We start from the raw sequence: 19724 nt of genomic DNA, 5'->3' as shown, positions 1-19724 counted from the left end.
TTTTCTATCGAAAAGTTCAAACTATCACGTACATATTTTATCCAGTAATTCAATTTTTTCACCTTTGACTAAACCATCTCAGAATTGCCTATCTCGCAGTTCTTTAGCTTTTGCTTATCTGGTTCACAATTCAGTGTTAATGTTAAACTAACAGGAAATGGAGAAACAGACACCAAGAAGAAAGGAGAGAGATGAGGTGTTCTATGAACATCTGTCCCTGATGAATTCCACGGAAAGACGGGCCCACTCATGAGAGATCTACTAACCCCCCCAACCCATGTATTCTAGGATCCATGCAGCTCTTGTTAGGTGCTTGTTATTTTGTGGCCATGGTAGCATATTTTGAAAACTCATACCGCTGTTGTAAGATTCACATGTAAATCTGAAATCTATCATTTGGTGAATAACAGTACGACGGTACAAGGAAGCATGAGAAGAGAGAGGGAATCACTTTTGGAACTTGGTTAAAATTAGTACAGTCAACTTCTTCCAGCATTTACTGTTTTTATTTGCCATTTGTTATAAAAATTGGATCTTTATTTTACACAAAAGGTACTTTAAAAACAGTGAAGTTTACCAAAAGCTACTGAATCTGTGGCAAAGGGATTTACCACCAAAAATGCAGATTTACACGGTAAACCTGAGGGCCAAAAACATTGGACAAAATCTTCCATTTTCTAATAATTCATTACCAGAAGCAAAAGCAATTGTACACAGATAAGTATGTGAAGGTTAACAAATGCTAGCTTTCACTCTTGCACTAACCAAAGAAAATGTCTCTATTCCAGATTGGCCCATTATTTCACTAAGTGAAGATTTGAAGAATTTTAAAAAAATCCTCTTGTAAACGTTAATCTTTAAACACAACACATATATGCACGAACACATCCATTCTAACTCTATACCCCTTTGTATTCTTAAAATTGCACTATCTCTGTTAGAGATAATGTACAACATGCAGAAGGCATTCATAATTGTTTTTCTCAGCAGTAGTGTATTATACAAGTCAAATGCAAAAGTTAAATATGAAATTAAACTCAACTGAAAGCCATCTCGACTCAGTACTTTGGCTCATTATTCTATGTTAATGCTTTAATGCTGATGAAATTATTCATATAAAAAATCTGAAGAGAATGTAGCCTGTTACCAAAGGTATGTAGTAGATAGCTCCCTGTGGATACAGAAGTGATAGACAAGAAACAGAAGGAAACCAATGAAATAGGACTGCAGGTTTTCACTGCTTCAGCTTTTCACATCCAGCTGAAAAGAAATAATTATATCGAGGAAATTCTGCAACAGTAATTAGTTTATACTATTTCAAATATATACATGATGACTTCATAATACAAACTAGGATGCAAAATAACTCCTTCCCTCCCCCACCATTCTGTCTGTTTCCAGATAGAAATAAACAGATTCTGATGCAATGTACGGTTACTGAAAACAAAGTGGATCTACAGTTACATTGTCCTGCTTTGGGTAGAGATCAGCTCTAAATACTGCAGGATGGGCAAAGTAAAACTACTCAATGAGACATAATTACAGGCACTGGCTTCCTCCTAAATAAACACATGCTCAAATATCATTGCAAATCTTCTGGCACAAATATATTCTGTTACTGTACAAGTGCTGATCAAATTTAGTGCGGTAGGTGAGTGGAGAAGAAAAACAACATATCTTATGTGCATAGGATGATGCTAAGAGAATGTGAAGATGGAAAGATGAAAAGAAAATTTTATTGAAAACACAAGAAAATAATATTAAGGCCACAGAATAATTGTTTGATTATTTTAATGGTTTTTGAACCCATCAATATTATGCAATATTTTAATTAAACATAAAATTTTAATCACAAAACACTTGAACCGAAAAAAAATTTTTCACTATCAAACAATGTTATGCAAATACATCACTGCAGTGCACCACAGCACACCTACTGGAGCTATGCCACAGCACTGAGATACTGAGGATCTCTATTTACCCTATTTAACATAATGTGAAGTGACATAAAATACAGTGACATACAGGGGAAGAAATTAAGACTGGCAGTGAAGAATGAAAATATAGTATCTATGTGCCACACAGATGTACCCTGATGTAAGTTAGGAAAAGAACACTACTCCTTTACCGGAATGCTCAAAAACACTTAGGTTCTCAGATCAAGGTTGAGCATGTGATTTCTTTTAAATGTCATAACTTAGGGAATAGAGCACTTCATGATTAATGAATTAAAAAACTTGCTATCATACTTATTGAATCTACAACCTCCTGCAATTTTGGGGAAAAAAACACTAGATATATCAAAAAGTAATGTTATAATTTGCATACATGAAGTATGTATGTCTGTGTGTGCATGCAAATAAAATTAATCCATGCTATTACTACCATAAGCTATGAATTTTGTTCTGAATAACCTCTGCATTTATTTTTTGGAAAATGCATATGTATTCTTGAAATCCAATGCCAATGAAAGTCTCATAATTATAATTTAACAAACTTAATTTTCTTCATTTAAAATTCTCTTACATGAATATGAATACTTGTAAAATAAAGATCTGCTCCAACAGTACAGTAAAGGTGGTATTAACACCCTATTTTTTATGTGAAGTAGTAGCCTCATTGTTCCTTGTATCAGGGCTACCTTGTCTCAAAAGCGACCTAAACACTGGTGTATAAGGTTTAAATTAAAAGATGTAAAACCATGGCATCAAGAACAACATAGATTGCACCAATAATTATACCCTAGTGTGTGGAAAGCAGTTTATAATATTATTAATCCTGCTAGTAAATTCCTCTAGAAATTTACGTAGGTGATAAGGATAATTTAGCCAATGACTTTTGCAGTTGAACCAAACCAGTGACGAGCCAAGGAGAAGTTTGTCAGGTGAATGGTGGCAAATCTGAATTTTGTTTTGAAATTCTAGCTAGTTATGTGGCCAAAAACATTTAAGCACTTTTGGCATATTCATGTCCAAAACCTAATCATATGCCACACTGGAATCAGTATACATGATAATTTTATTTTGAAACACTAAAATAAACATCAACTCACACTTAAAAAATGAAAATAACAACAAAAAACATGGATGTAATTAGAATCTGTTTTCTGAAGTCCTAGAAGTTTCATCAGTTATACCTGCTTCCCTGAGAGCTGAATGTTCTGACTAAAGGCAAGTTTTGGTAAGTAGTTTATTTTTACACTGTTCCTTTCCGTTCAGAATGAACAATAATGTGCGAGGTGGTGTGTTTGGTGTCCTATATTCCTGATAGCTAATATTATTCAAATTTCATTTGATTTGAATAATTCTTTTCTCTGAACTTTAGTGCAGGAGTGTGTGGCAGTTGAGGGAAAGCTCTATTTGCTATGCTTTAAAGACTCACTTTCATCTTTCTGGAACAAAGCAAGAGAAAACACATACCACGCACCACAATTCCATATACACAGTACTGTTTACCTACAGTGTTTTCCAGTTTTGTGTAGGTGCAGTTAATAGATTTCTTTATAGTTATATCCAAAAAGAGGTGGCATCATAATGCCTAGAACCTTAGGGAAAAACACATTAAAGATGTATATTTCCCAAAAATGAGTCAGTTGATTTTATTCATTAAAAATATGCATAATAAAAGGCCAAACACAAAGCTCTTTATAAAAAGGAGCAAAATGTATTTTCCAGAAGAGTTAGATAAAGGCATGAGATGAATTTCAGTTAAATGGATCTATTTCTTTGTGGGTTTTGAGAACTCATTTTAGACACTGAATAGAGGCTGTTTTACATTATAATCATAGCTAGAGATTACATAGATGGAGGGAAAAAAAGTCTTTTGCTTTAACTCTCACTAAATTTCTATAAAGTATTTTAAAATCAATTTAAAAACCAAATCTGTACCTCTCCCCTCTATCACAGTTTTTGTAATTAATTAAGAATTGTACCCGTACGATTGCACAGCAACTAGGGAAGAGAGAGGTAGATGATTTGGCCACTCTCTCACAAGGAAACCCCCAAATACTTTAGGGCATTAAACACAGGCTTTTGTTATCCAAAAGTAATTAGTTGCAGAGTACAAAAACATTTTGGAGCAGAATGTACATAAACATGAGAGTCATAAACAGCCGAAACCAAGAACACTAAGTTCATAAAGAAATGCATAAATTCTATGTATCTTACAAAAATGATCCTCACAGATGTTGAATCCAAGATTATACAATAGAAAACATTTATATGTTTTACATTTAATATAAAAATTCTTAACAAATAAAAAAAAGGCCTTGATAGACAAGAAGAAATTTTAGGGAATACATTAATTTTCAGGATACCCCGAGGATAATACGTCTTAAATACTCAGCTCCTGTTCTAGGCAAAGGCCAAATGCAGGTATTTTCTCAGGGTTCATCATTGGTGTTAAGAGAAAACCAGGTTAAGGAAGACTCAAGCAAGCTGGGAAAGGAAGTAAAAATTAAGACAAAAAAAGAATTCTGCCACACCCTATCTAAAAAAATTTAGGAACATAAAGACAGTGGTGAGTATACATCAAGAAAATTCATATTGATGAGTTTCTGGTCTTGGTGATAAATATCAAAACAGGAAGTCAGTTAAAACAAGTGTGCAAATAAGTAATGGGGACTGGGGGAAGAAGAGGAGAGAATACCTATACAATCTTGAAGGTAAACACTGCAAGGAGGAATTTAGTCATTTCATAGCTCCCAGTCCACCCTGGATGTGCATTTCTTGCAACATCTCAGTAAGTTAAAGAACAGTTATTCACAAAACTTCAGGTTAGTGTTAACAGTTTTTACCTGGTTAATTTAGGGCTAGACACTGAGTTGCTTTAATAAGACATTTAGTTATGGTTCATCATAATAGTCACCCATTCTTCATCTTTATTAACTTAGAAAATTTTACTTCTCATTTAAAGCCCTGGAGCATTTTTTTTTTTTTTTTTTTTTTTTGAGATAGTCTTGCTCTGTCACCCAGGCTGGTGTACAGTGGCACAATCTCGGCTCACTGCAACCTCCACCTCCCTGGTTCAAGCAATTCCCCTGCCTCAGCCTCCCAAGTAGCTGAGATTACAGGCGCACGCCACTACGCCCGGCTAATTTTTTTGTATTTTTAGCAGAGATGGGGTTTCACCAGGTTAGCCAGACTGGTCTCGAACTCCTGACCTCAAGCAATCCGCCCATCTTGGCCTCCCAAAGTGCTGGGATTATAGGCATGAGCCACCATGCCCAGCCAAGCATACTTTTAAAAATGATTTTGAAACATGGGTCTCTTTTAAGTCAACATTTGTCTAAGCACGTCTGTAAACGTTCTGTTACAGGGAGAGGAAGAGTATTGAGCAAGTTCTCCTCAACAATCAGACAGCTCCGTTTTAGGGACTGACATCCTTCCAGTTCAGGAGGAAGTGTTTCCAGGTAATTACCAATGAGCTCCAGATGAGTAAGGTTTGACAGCTCACCCACGTGAGGGGACAAATTCATCAAGCTATTTTTCCCCAAAAGTAAACATTGCAGCTTTTTGCACTGAAACAGCCCATCTGGTAGCATCTCAATCTGGAAAGGGAAGAAAAAAGAAGCTGGTAAAATAGGTTTTTGGTGGCTTATGATAAGACATTTACCTTTTTTCCAAAAAAAAAAACATTTCTGGGGGTTTATAAGTGATGCAGACTACAATGATAAATTTGAAGTAGATGAAAAGATAGAGGGAACATGAAGACAAGAGTACAACGAGGAGTGAGGACTGTGGCTACCTTGGACACCTACATCCTTGCTGTATATGGGTGAGCAACGAATCTGGTTTTAAACACTCTAACAAGCAATTCTTAAAGAAAATGTAGTTATACACACATTGTCGTTAAGATAAAAAACCAGTAAGAAGAATCATAATTACTCTTGAGTCCTCGATCAGAAATAAATTACCCTCAAGAGTCTTCATAAAAAGTTTACTGTGTAATGTAATGAATAATACCCTAAAAAACATCCTAAGAATCTGACAGCAGACTGAAAACTTTATTCTCTTTTTTAAAAAAGCCTACAGAAGCAGAAGCAAAAAAATGATTATATATACATGCACATTTCATTCCCCTCTACATACACATACACCTGAATATTTACTCGTTCCTTCCCTCTGGCATGGTTTCAACTAAATAATTTGTAACACAGATAATTTTATAAATATAATAAATATTATGCAAATTAGGTCAACTCCTAACGCTGCTCCCATTGACTGCTCCCCTATATGGTAGATAGGTTGTATGTCAATTTCTAAGGGAGGCACAGTACATACAAGAAATAGGGTTTATTGAGGAAAGACCTCCAGAGAAGAAGTTGAGCATATACACAATCCCTTCAACTCATCACTTCACTGAGGGATAAGTCTGGCCTCAGCATAGATAGGCTGCACATACCACTGTCCCCCACCCCCCATAATACTCTATATATTGGCTGGGGACAGGGGCCACCTACAAAAACTACGAAATAATGTAGGTTCCTTGGTTCAAAAACTGGCTTTGTTAGAAACAGGGATAAAAAGGGCACTCAGGGACTTGGCCTATATCCTCTGATGGGCTAATGCAGACCGGCTGGAAGACAAGTTTCTAGGTCCATCCAGAACTGTCTCTCCTCATAAAGATAAATAGCTTTTATATAAACTAAAAAATCACCAAATTCCATTAAAAATGTTAATGATGTTGTAAACTCCATTCTCCTACATCACCCCTCCCTCTAACACACATTCAGTGCTGTATATCCTTAAAAATAAATCTAATGATTGTCACTGCTAAGAACAACATTCCATACAGATCATCATTGTACACCAAAATATTAGATATAAACAAAGGGAAAAATATCTACCCTTTACTTTCATTTCCTTCCCAAGAGCAGATGCAAACCCTACATATGCAGACTTACACTGGGAGATGAGGCAGAGATGAGAAGAAATGGCAACCTCCTTCTAAGGCAACCCCTTCTGCACAGAGATACCTGTAGTTCAGAAGTAGGGTCAGTGATGTCCAAGTGGAGGAAAAAATCAGTCCGTTGCAGTGTGCATTATTAAGAGTGCTTTTTGGTGCCTATGAAAAGACTCAGGCAAACTGGCTAAAAAAGAAATTAGGCTTGGCTCATTTATATTTAGTGAGCACGTGCTGAGTGCCTTCTGATGTGCCAGGCTCCCAGCTAGCTGCTGGGATAAAGTACTGAGTTAGAAAGACTGCCTTTGAAAACTTTAGCCTAATGCAGGTCACCATGGACATCTCAGCCTCAGCATTGTTGACATTGTGGGTGGAAAAATTCTTGCTGTGGGGCTGTCCTGTGCAGTGTAGGATGTTTAGCAGCATCCTCAGCCTCTACCCAACAGTTACCAGTGCCACTCCCCTTCCCAGTTGTGACAACCAAAAATGTTTCCAGACAAATGTCTCTTGGGAGGCAAAAATCATTCCCAGTTGAGAAGCACTAGTCTCACGGAAGAGAGAAACATGAAACGATTACACAATTGTCTGTAATGAGTGGTATGAAGAAAAGTGCCCTAACCTGAGCTGCATTAGGGAATTCTATATTTCCCTTCTTCGGTCAGCTTCAGATTCCCAGCAAGTACCTCATTTAACTGGACTGATTTCCTACTGGGTGATTACCCTGAAGCCACTGCCCTCACTCTCTTGTCTGGCTATCAGCACTACCACATTCCCACCAGTCTCCTTTCAAATCTCTACATCTGTGATTTTAGTGAACTTCTCAGGCTCCAGTGAAGACAGGGATTTCCCAAGGTAGTGGGAGTGGGCCTCAGGGCCAGCCCCTTAGCATTGCTGCTGTGAAAGTGAGTCAAGGGCTGTGCTGGCGTAACTCCTCCTATGTGCGAGGGTCCATCTCCGGGACTTTCTCTCCAGCTCTCTGCCCAGCTAAGGCACAGGATCTTACCTCACCTACTCTCATTCAATTTTTCTAAAGGAGCCTGGGGAGTTTTGTTAAAAACTCAAGACTTTCCTTCAATTCAGCAATTTTATCCTGAAAAATCTACCTATAGCTTTAAAAATAGTTTGCCTTGAAGCTTACAAGAACTCTAATTTTGCCTGGGTCAACAAATTTTATAAAAACAAATTTTATTAAAAATGTTAGAAAACAATTATTTAAAACTAATTTATTTAGCATGCCCTTTCCTAGACTGTATGACACATGAGCCAGAGAGCAAAAAATTACCTTAGTGGATCACTGATTTCTTCTAAAAAAACCAATGGGAAAGCTTACAGACTATTACAGGGATGACATACTTCAACAATAAAATAGTTTTATGGAATAAACTATAACATATAATACACACATACATAAACTATATGATAAACTACAAAATAGATGACAACAACAAAAACTAATAGCTATATAATCTCTCTACATCCTAGAATTCTCTGACAACCAAATGTCTTCAGCAAAATGAACTGAAGTCCCCGAGAACAGGATGGTTTTCTTTTACATCTATGGCTGACATTGTTACTTAAATACCCCCGGCTTTTTCCCAGAGGCTGGGATCTTACTTTAGAATCCTTCTCAATACCAGATTTCCTTTTTTTTTTTTTTTCTGGCCAATGACACATGCTATCTCAGGAAATGCTTACCAAACCCTAAAGTCCAATCATTTCAAGAAACACAGCTGAATATTTCTGTTTCTAAGTAGTGATGCCAAAAATAACAAAACCCAGTGTCACATAGATGATCTTCAGAAGGAATTTCTACATTATTCACCTTCTGGCTAGAAGTCTTCAAACTAACAGAAGAAAAAGAAAAAAAGCACAAATGTGGAAGTAAGAAGACCTAGGTATAAATTGGACTGGTCTAAGATTTCAGCAAACCTAGCTCAATCCTTTCCCATGCCTTGTGCTTCTCTCCATTACAGTCAATGCCACCATAATCCAATTACTCTTTGGCACTGTGATAGGGATGGATCTTGCCTCCATTTCTCCCATCTTCCATGGCCACCCGCATATACCACTGTACCCCATGTAGAATCACTTGGATTGATGCATAGGAGACATAGTAGAAGAATAGTAGAGTAGAAATCAGAATGTTTTGGTTCCATCCTAGCCACCTTGCCAGGAAACTTCAGACCTCAGGTGAATTGCTCTGAGCCTCAGTAAAATAAGGGCAGTGGACTAGAGTAGGGACTGGCAAAGTTTTTCTCCAAAGGACCAGAAGAATAAGTATTTTAGGCTTTCTGGGCCAAGAGGCAAAAGTGAAAATATTATGTAGGTCCTTATAAAATAGAAAAAAAATTCCATACATTTTTAAGTAATGAAATTCAAAATATAACAATTGAATATAATTTTGTTGTAATACAGGCCCACTAATAAAAACAATGGAATCTATTTGTAGAAATTGAAATTTGAATTTCATATAATTTTTACGGGTCACAAAATATTTTTTTGATTTTCTTCCCCCAACCATCTAAATATGTAAAAACCTTTCCTAGCCTGGGCTGTATGAAAACAGGCAGTGGGTAGACTTGACCCCCAGGCTGCAGTCTGTGGACTCAGTGTTCCTTTCAGGTATGAGAGTCTTTGTCTCTTGTTTTAAATCTATATTCCTACTTCTAAATCATAACTGATTCAACTTTTCCATGGGGTTTTGTTTCTTGGCTGTCCTCTCCTAAGCCTTTTATATGCTACAATCAGAGTCTCCTTTGAAGGTACCAGTTCAGGCTAACTAGCACTTTTAAGCTCAAGTCTCACCCTAGTCACTATCCAATGAATCAAACATGAATTTGACTGGCAGACTTCCAGGCACTCTCCATTCTGACCCACCTTACTAAATGGTCTCATCTCTTATTACGTTTGGTTATGTGTTTTTCAGTCCTCTGTGGATGACCTCTATTTTTTAACACTTCCCTAATCCAGTGTTCTTAAGGTATGCTTCACAGAACACAAGAGTCACTCTATAAAAAAAGGTGTCTTGCTCAAACACATTTGGCGAATATTGCATACCATCTCTCCTTGGAGAAGCACAATGCATATTCATATGTTAAAGGCTTTGAAGAGTCCTGCAGCAAAAATATGATCAAAAAAAACATTTAATGTTTTCTGTGGTGACACCTATTACCGTCCTACGGAAGACACCCTGAAGTGCCTGTTCAGTGAATATCCGCCACCCAGGGACTGCCCAACACGTTCCCATGTCGAGGGAATTCCCTACCTTATGAGTCTTGGTGGGTAGTAGGGCTCACTTTCTACTAGAGAAACTACTGCCACCAGGTTCTTGTGTTCTCAGCTCTCCTATAGCCACAATGTGGGCATTCATTAGCTGTGCCAATCAGCTGCTCAGACTCAGACTTTGAACTGGGGTTAACATCACAAAGAAGTGGACGCCACAAAGAATCTATTCTGTGGGAGGCCCAGGGTCACAACAGCAGCAACATCAAGTTTTCAAGAACACAACCAGTGCTCTGAGTTGGTAAGGTCCTCGGCAGTGTATCCTCACCATCGTGCTTTTCCGCTCTGATTCTGGCTACAGTCCTCACTGCTGCCTGACTTACTTTGTGCCTGATTGTTTTCCAAGCTTGGTTTTGCAGTCTTTTCAGTGGTAATATGAGATACCTAACATCCTTTCAACTAATGTCTTTTCTGCTTAAGAGGTAGTATTTGTTGCCTCCATCTATAAACCTGATACACTGCCCAAGTCTTGAGATCAGATGTTTAAAATGCCTCTTATAGGAATATTTATTAACTGCCATTCCACGTGGATTAATTGGCTTGAAATTTTTTGTATATGCATATCTAACTATGTATGCAGCCAATGTGGTATTTTCTTTTTTTCCTTTTTTGAGATGGAGTCTTGCTCTGTCGCTCAGGCTAGAGTGCAGTGGCACGATCTTGGCTCACTGCAACCTCTGTCTCCCGGGTTCAAGCAATTCTTCTGCCTCAGCCTCCTAAGTAGCTGGGACCACAGGCGTATGCCACCATGCCCAGCTAATTTTTTTATTATTAGTAGAGATGGGGTTTCACCATATTGGCCAGGCTGGTCTTGAACTCCTGACCTCATGATTCAATATTTTGATCTAACTCAGAATCATGAGACTCTGAAGGTTGTAAATAATCTTGAAATTAGTTAAATCCCCACATGAAACATGAATTCCTGATGCCCTTTAACAACATTCCTACTATCTGGCAGTCCTTGTCTGGAGAGCTTTATTAATAAGAAAATGACTTTTCCCTCCTCAAATGCTCATTCAATCTTTGAATGCTATATGGGAAAGATGAGAAATCTTCCCCTGATGGCCCTAGTTCTCTCCACTTGCCGTAAGTTCTAACACTGTAGCTATTCCCAGCAAGTTTTGTTCTCCATGTAAATTTTTCAAATATCTGAAGACCAATATTGTGGACAATTCTCCCGTCCCACCTATAGTTGCCATCATGAGGCTAAAGTATTCCATCAGAGTTTTCATCTTCCTGGTGGCTGTCCTCTGATGAGTTTTACTTTATTTATATTGTTGTTACATAGTCTCTGCACAGTGCTTCTTTCACCCTAAGTTCACCAATTCAAAGATGTCATGTTCATCATTTTGGCTCCAAAGATGCTCAGCAACTACTTTTTCTCAGATTTCTGGGACAACCCACTCAAAAAGATACCATTCTATTTTGGTTATAAAGTATTTTCAGCATGAGACTTTTCCTGTGCTACAAAGTATCCTTTCTTATTCAAGAAAGCATGTGTCTGATATTCACACTTATTCTTTCAGATATGGTCCAGGATTCCATAAACTTCGTGTCAAAAGTACTAATGGTCTTAAGGTTTCTTCATTACATTAACTTGGTGGAAACATTCACCTGCTCATACATTTAAATAATGCATGGCCAGCTAACAGCTGAGTAAGCTCCAACTTTCAAAAAGCCATTTTTGAAAGTGATTTAACTGTGTATAACTGCTTAGTGGAACCAATGCCTTTACAAATAATTTATATTTTTATTATAAATTTAACAATGGAAAAAATGTGACCAAAATATTAATATTAATCAGCTGCATAATTAAATGGCACTGATACACTTATAGACCTGTGATTTTCAGAGTGCAGTCACTAGGCTAGCATCATCAGCTCCACCTGGGGACTTTTTAGAAATGCAAACTCTTGGGTCCTACATCTGGCCTGCTGAATCGGAAACCCTGAGAGCGGGGCTCAGCAATCTGTGTTTCGGCAAGCCTTCTGGGTAATTCTGATGCACACTGTTAGTCTAGGTCAATCCTAATGTAGTTTTAAAATCTCATAAACCTTTAAGATCTGAAGATGTCTCATTTGTCTAACAATGGACTCTCTCCTTTTATATATGAATAAAGTCTGAGAGTTCTAAAAATCAGCATGAATTTTGCTCTCATCCCCCAATTTTCTGGTATTTATCTAACACCCATGGTTTTCAAAAATAATGTATGATTAATATGTTTATTAGCCAACAGCATGCTTATAGCTATATTTACCATGACATATGAACTACAAAAAGTCTAAAAGATAATATTCTTTTTTTTTTTTTTTTTTGAGACAGAGTCTCGCTCTGTTACCAGGCTTGAGTGCAATGGTGGAATGTCGGCTCACTGCAACTCCACCTCCCGGGTTCAAGCGATTCTCCTGCTTCAGGCTCCTGAGTAGCTGCGACTTCAGGTGCGTGCCACCATGCCCAGCTAATTTTTGGATAATATATTTTGAAGTGTGGTGGAATAGCTGTACCCGTTTTCAAGTAGAGGAATGTCAGTTTCATCCCTTGGTAGATTTGATTTCTGACCAGATTTTCCCTCTTTCTTCCCAAATGGACATTAGCCTCACTCTCTTGCCTTTAGACTACAGTGAATTTTTCCTTTTTCCTCCTCCTCCATATCTTAACCTAGGAAACTACTCATTTATTTTGTTTTTTCATGGTTTGGTAAAGTTAAGTTTTCTTTAACTTGGTTTTACTATTGCAAATTTGGTTCATTCTAAAGCATGGATCCTGGAAAAAGCTTCTAAGAAGCTGTAGTGTTGCATTATAGAGGCAGGCCTTTCATTTTGAATTATCTTTCTAGACATGCGTGCAGATTTCAAATCTTTTTCGCCACATCACAAAAAGGATTTATGAATAATTCATAATCCCAGCATTTTAGAACAAGAAGCTATTTTATTATGACAGATTTGGAAAGCTGAAAAGTTTTACCAAACTCCCTAAATACCTAAAACCTTTATAAAACAAAAAGTAAGCTCTACCATAACGAATTACATAGTTTAAAATACTTTGTGATGTTTATGTAGAAAATTGGGAAAAAAACAATGAGAAAAACATTTGTTGAGCAACTATTCTGTGCCAGGAACTGTGCCAAATGCTTATATGTTTTTTCATAAAATCTCCACGATGACTTGTAACTTAGATTAAAAATGGATGCTCAGTGTTTTGGTAATTTATGCAAGATCGGATTGGGCTTGGCTTGAGAACACACAGTATGATTTGAAGTGTGTTTTCTTTCCCTATGTAACACACTACAAGTACGGCAGATACTGAATAAAAGAAAGAATGGATTTACTTACATTGTTGTTGGTCACAGCAAAGTACTGTAAATTACTCAAATACTGGATTTCTTCTGGAATGAAGGTCAAGTGGTTATAACTTAGATCCAAATAATGTAGTTTGGTGCATAGGAAAAGCTGCAAGGGCAGATTCTCAATATTATTATGGTCCAAAGAGAGCTGCTCTAGGTTAGATAATGCCCCAATCTGTGCAGGAATATAAGCAATGTTATTGTGCCACAACTTTAAGCAGGAAAGATTCTGAAGATGCTGAAAGCTAATGATCTCTTCCACAGTTTTAAGGTTATTTTCCCTTAAGTCTAACTCATGCAAATTATTCAGGCTGAAAATGGAGTGTGGAATGCGTTCCAGGTCACAGCTGATCAGTTCTAGGCTTTTCAGATTGACCATCTTTTTCAAGTTGTTCAACACAACCAGTTTGCTTCCCTCATTATCAAGGGACAGTTTCTGCAATGAAGGCAGGAGGTCTGTAACAACTTGTGGGATCCGGGAGAGGCTGCTCTTCAAGTAGAGGGTCCTTAGATTTTTTAAGTCCTGAAAGCCCTCCAACTGCATAGTACTCAACTGTTCAGGGAGAACACAGCCCGAAAGATAAAGTTCCTTGAGATTCTTGAGGTGAAATACCCAGCGTGGGATTTTTCCCATTTCAGTAAATTTCAGGCGGAGGATTTTTAAATTCTCCTCTAGAAAGGCCAGTGCAGGATGGTCTACAACCAGAGATGAATGGTACACACGAAGCTCCTTGAGGTTGACCAGCTGTGAGACTGCAGAAGGCAGCTTCACCTCTGGGATAAGCTCCAGGCTTAGCACTTCCATTTCAGTTAACTCAAAGACATTGTCTGGAAGACCACTGAGCATAAAAAGATGCAGTTCTATCTTGTCCTGGGCATTTTTCACAAGCTTACTTTTCAGTTTCTCAACTGTCCATTCATTATTGAGGTTGATCTGTTTCAGTTTGTTCTCACTGACCTCTGATAGGAATATGGAGAAGCGTTTGGAATAAAGAGGATCATACTGATCAGCCAGATGAAGGATGAAGGCAAAGTCATTCTTGACATCAGGGATGTCACTGTAGTTGCTTTTTTCTCTTAACGCCTCAAAGGAATATTGCTTCAGGGAACTCCTCAGCATCCACCACAGGCTGTAGGAAGAGGTCAGACCATAAAGTATAACCAAAATGACATAAAATGAAGCCAGGACCTTAAAGATTTCTGCCAAGGAATAGACACACTGGTAGCGCTTATATCCTGTAAAAGCCTGCACATCAACTGAACAGTCAATTTCAAGAGTGATGTAGGTTAAAAAATATGGAACGTAAGTTATGATGAGCACAAATAAAATGACTTTGACTATTATCTGTTTCAGATACACCCTATAAATGATGTCCTTCTGCTCCACGTGCAGGCGGAACCTCTTCACTTTTTCAAAGATGGCTTTGGCCTGTTCACCCTCCTTCTTGTCCAGGACGCTGGAAGTTGGGCTTTCTATGCCAGCCGACTCCAAACCTGGCTGCGGGTAGGGCATTGACTGTTTGCCGGAATCGATGTCAGCTGAACACCCTGAGGACGAAAGCAAAATCTTGGACTTGGAGAGTTTCAGAGGCCTCACTGACTGCTCAGCCACTGTTTCTGACAGGGCGCGGGTGGTCCATGGAGAATCAAAGCACTTGTGAAGGATGGCCACAAAATGCTCGAGCCTGGAACTGGTACTGGGGTAGTGAAGCCAGAAGTTGCTGCAGGCTGCAAAGATGAGCGTGTGCAAGAGCACCAGATAGGGGAAAAACTTTGCAAACCAATGGAGCTGTTTCTCGTAACAGACGGCATCGATATAGGAGTACTGCTGTCGGTGGAGGTCATTCTGAATTCGGAGGGGGAGCGGAAGCGGTGTCCCAGGATTAGAGGATGTGTTCACGCTGGCTTTCAAGATGTCCCAAGGCACGGCACAGTGATTGTCAAATTCCACTTTGCATGGAAGACAGCACAGAACCCTGCTCTGCGTCAGCTGGAGGGCTCCGGCCAGCACGGCCACCAGCAGCATGATCAGTGTGATGTAATACCAGAAGACGTCCCACCACGGTTTTAAGATGTGATAAGATGACTGGGCATCTGCTAAGCATTTTAGCTCAGTTAGTGTAATCATGACTTTCCCTTGTAGGAGGACAGAAACTGGAAGACGAAAATAAAAGAAACACTACTGAAGCAAGTGCTGAAATAAGCATTTTACTCTAATACTCATACACACATGCCCTCCTTCTCAAGTAGGATTTAGCTCTGGGGTAAAACCTAAAAGGAAGAGCTGATTAAGGGGCACATAAGTCTTCTGGATTCATTTGAAACCGTAGGCCATCCAACTCTGAACCATAGTCTCTTACATGGGGGACCATTTAGTGATAGTGACTAGAAAGAAATTTAGGGGTAGCCCTTGAGATAATTATCTCATTACCTCTTGTATCTCAACTCCAGGCTAGGCTACTAAAAACCAGGAGCCAATTTTTCTTCAACTGACATTTGAAAAACTTGTTCCTATGCTACTAATATTTTTTTTCTTTCTTTTTTTTTTTTTTTTTTGAGACAGGTTCTCACAGGCCTCGGGCTCTTGGTCTCAAGTGATCCTCCCTGCTTGGCCTCTGAAAGTGCTGGAATTACAGCTATGAGCCACCACAGCCAGCCACCTAATTTCCAATGGTCACATTTTACCTTCCAAAATGTCTGAGTAAGCTCCTTTCCACACCTCGTCCCATGTCTGAAGCATCACTTACAGCCCGAGAGTTGTTGTAGCCACCACAGGGAGCCTCTTTTAAGCAAGCTCTGCTTTGTGAAATTACCCCTTAGGCTTAGAGGGGTCCACAATTCTATGCCCAAAACAACCTGTCACTGAATGCATTATCTCCTTTCCACACAAGCTTTCGCTTTGTAATTTAAGTACATGAGTATTAAAAAACTTAGAGTATTTAAAAGTTGGGAAGTATTTAAAAGTTATGGCTTAAAAAAGAATAAGAAAGAAAAGCTCTGCTAGAATATTCTATCACGGGGACTCCCTCTCATGTTTACTGTTGTGATGGCAAAGTACTAAAAGCATAAACGATTAAGGCATATTCCATTATTAAATTATTTTTGCCTTCAAGAAAACAAGATTATCTTGTATTTTCATACTGAAAAGTATGCAGACAACATTCCTGAGAATTTCTATGTTGAGTCTTACATATATCAATTGTTTCAAAAATTGCTAATCAGTAAAATCCAGATGATCTATAAGATGGCACAGAGTAAGGTAAAAGGAAATATGTGGGTCTTAGAAAATATCTGGTAAGAAAAAGAAGAAAAATAATAATGGTAGCATGGTGCCCCCTTGCTGGTAGTCCAGCTCTAATCTATTTTCAAGGGCTTCTCTTGGATTTTCTTGAGTCTGAAGTCTTATCATTTATTCTGGGCCAGAGTTACTCTCTAGACACTCTAGTATTAGTAGCATCCCCAAGGAAGCCTTTTTTTTTTTTAGACAGAGTCTAGTGCCGTGATCTCAGCTCACTGAAACCTCCGCCTTCTGGGTCCAAACAATCCTCCCGCCTCAGCCTCCCGAGCAGCTGGGACTACAGGCACATGTCATCATGCCCGGCTAATTTCTGTGTCTTTCTAGTAGGGACGGGAGACAGGGTTTCACCATGTTGGCCAGGCTAGTCTCGAACTCCTGACCTCGTGATCTGCCCACCTCGGCCTCTCAAAGAGCTGAGATTACAGGCCTGAGCCACTGTGCCTGGCCAGGAAGACTTTTTTACTCTCATTTGCCCTCTTTCTGGGGTCTGGTATCCTGCCTTGACCCTTAGAGTCCCATTACAGAGTCCCTGCTCCCTGTTAATAAGTCTCATCCTCAGCATATTCCTGACCATCTGACCCTGAACCCTACAGCTTCATGCTCTTGTACCTGTTAAGGCATTTTACAATTTCTGAGCTTAACTGCTGGACTGGAGCACTACTTTCTGCTTGAGTCCTCTCTGGGTATCACATAATATTACATGGATCCACCTTCCTCCTAGGACCTACAGGTGGATTATATAACTCTTCAGGGCTTCTCTCCTTCACTCCAGTTTAGTGGGTCTATTTCTAACTCTCAACTCTTCTCATTCTGCCTCACCTCTCTGCCTTATGTAATTGTGTGTCGAGGTAAGACAGAAACTAAAATGAGAGGAATACATGAGGCAAACAAAGTCCTGGGCTTAGACTTTAAAATACTATAAATATGATGTGGCCAGGGGTGTGAGGGATGGTAGAAAACACTGCTGGATGAAAGAAAGAACATGTGAAAAATACTTCAGCATTTTAGTTGACATGTATGCACACTTTCAGCTAGTCATGTGATAGTTGTTACGCTGAAATATTGATTATAACTTCTGGCCTTATTAATAGGTGAACCCAGATAAAGGAGCTGCAGTCCTTCTGTACGTACCTCGTGAGATCGCAATACTGAAACCCAATGCTCCATTACAGGTTAAAGATAAAATGGGCAAAAAACCAACCAGGAGCTGTTGTTTCTAAACCATTTCCTACAGAGGAACACAGGCAACTGATGATATTCAGCTGAGATAATAGATGACTAGGTGAGCCCGAGAATTTATCTTTATGTTTTTGTGCAACAACCTCACAGGTCAAAGAATAGTGGATTTGTTCCCAAGGTAGAACCAGGTAGGTGGAAGCTTTAGAAAATCACATTTTGATTCAATTTGTGGTGGAAAGTCATCGAACTGGCTACTCTGTGAAATAGTTCAGCTCTATGTCCTGAGCAGAATCTTGATAAATAAAATGACCATCCATCAGGACAGTTGCAAAGGAATTTCTTGTAATGGATAAAAAGAGTGAAGCAGATAATTTCAAAGGGTTCTTTCAGCTCTAAATTCATGTTTCATTTGTCCTCTCAAAGGTCTTGAGAATTAAATTCATTTAAGATATGCAACTGAAATTGTAGAATAATGAAAACAACAACAGCTCTAACAATGATAAGGGTATTTGACAGAGTGAATATTTATTAAATAAAAATACAAGTCAACATTGACCAAAAGAAGTGTTTTAAATATTTATACTTACTATAATGAAAAAAATTAAATAAATCCAATATGCTTCAGTCAGGAGGTCTACACCTTTTGAAGTTTCTTAGACACACCATCTCTGTGTTTGTCTTCATTCTATGAGAAAACATAAATATCCTGAAACAGCTATAGTCATTCAAACAAACAAACTGGAGATACTGTCTCCAGAAGCCCTCTCTGTCATAAGACATGATATGGCGAATAGATTTTCACACTCTGGGCCTCAAGCAATCCTTCACACCTTGGCCTCTCAAATGCTGGGATTACAGGTGTGAGCCACTGTGCCTGGCTTAGATTTTCATAGGTCAGTTTACTTTTCACACTGGGGCACATTCGGGCAAAGCTGTATCTACAGGGCCCCACTCACATTCATTAAACCGTACTCACTCCCTGAACTTCCTTTCAATTACAGGTTAGTTCCTACAGCAATTTAAACACAACATATTTTAAAATTCTAGATGAACACAGCTTTTCTAAGTAGTCGACATATGTTAATTTCTCTCACTCATTCCTCAAACACAGTCGTTCTTATTTGCATTTTTCAGACGGCTTGTCACACCAAGTGATTTCTGTACCCATATTTAAAACCAAACATCTGTCCAAATAAGTCTCAGTGCTCCTAAAATTTAGCCTACCAATCTCGTTAGAAAAAGTGACGAGTTAATATATTTTTTCAGATACAGCTCAGAAATACGGCTGAAATTACTTGAAATTATGTTATTAAACATACTTAGGCTTTATATTAGATTTGTTTAATTGAGGTTAAAAGCCATTTACAACATTTATAGTTCAATAATTTGTGATAGTTAAATTACATATATATGGATAATTTGAACTGTGAGAAAATTATGCTAGAATTTGTTTTTAATTGAAAGTAAAAATTATATCTTTCAGTGCCTATGAAACCTCAAAAAAAAGTTTCTAGGGAGATTTTATATTATACAATCCTTTTTAAAAAGTACTTCAAATCTTCCTAAGAGTACTGAACCCAAATTGTATTTAAGATACTTTTAGCAATAATCTTTTAAGCTAGTCATTTCAAATATCAAAAAGTTGGGCATGTCCGAAACTTACTTTGGGTTTACCAAGTCATGTGCAAAGCCTATTTTACAATTAGTCACCATCCAGCA

At 38.3% G+C, this 19724-nt stretch overlaps 2 protein-coding genes across 2 annotated transcripts; both read right to left on the bottom strand.

Annotated features, from left to right (window-relative positions):
- Positions 1–484: 484 nt before the first annotated feature.
- On the bottom strand, positions 485–15656 carry LRRC8B (leucine rich repeat containing 8 VRAC subunit B). Its single transcript, XM_063625336.1, has 2 exons — positions 13518–15656; positions 485–5548 (listed from the first exon to the last, which is right to left on the bottom strand). Exons 1-2 carry the CDS (start codon positions 15654–15656, stop codon positions 5276–5278), a joined length of 2412 nt encoding a protein of 803 aa, XP_063481406.1. The 3' UTR covers positions 485–5275.
- A 2970-nt stretch (positions 15657–18626) lies between these two features.
- LOC134734072 (uncharacterized) lies at positions 18627–18689 on the bottom strand. The gene has a single exon (XM_063625371.1). It carries the CDS (start codon positions 18687–18689, stop codon positions 18627–18629), a length of 63 nt encoding a protein of 20 aa, XP_063481441.1.
- Positions 18690–19724: the final 1035 nt, after the last annotated feature.

Source organism: Symphalangus syndactylus, chromosome 12 (assembly GCF_028878055.3).
Source record: "Symphalangus syndactylus isolate Jambi chromosome 12, NHGRI_mSymSyn1-v2.1_pri, whole genome shotgun sequence".
In the NCBI taxonomy this organism is placed as follows: Eukaryota; Metazoa; Chordata; class Mammalia; order Primates; family Hylobatidae; genus Symphalangus; species Symphalangus syndactylus.
This window is presented reverse-complemented; position numbering and strand designations above follow the sequence as displayed.

Bases quoted from the DNA above. Each gene is read 5' to 3' on its own strand.
- LRRC8B (XM_063625336.1), bottom strand. From the start codon at position 15,656: ATGATTACACTAACTGAGCTAAAATGCTTAGCAGATGCCCAGTCATCT. The intron at 5,549-13,517 runs GTAAGTAAATCC...TTCCCTTTCCAG, and splicing joins TTGCTGTGACCAACAACAAT to ATTGAGATGCTACCAGATGG.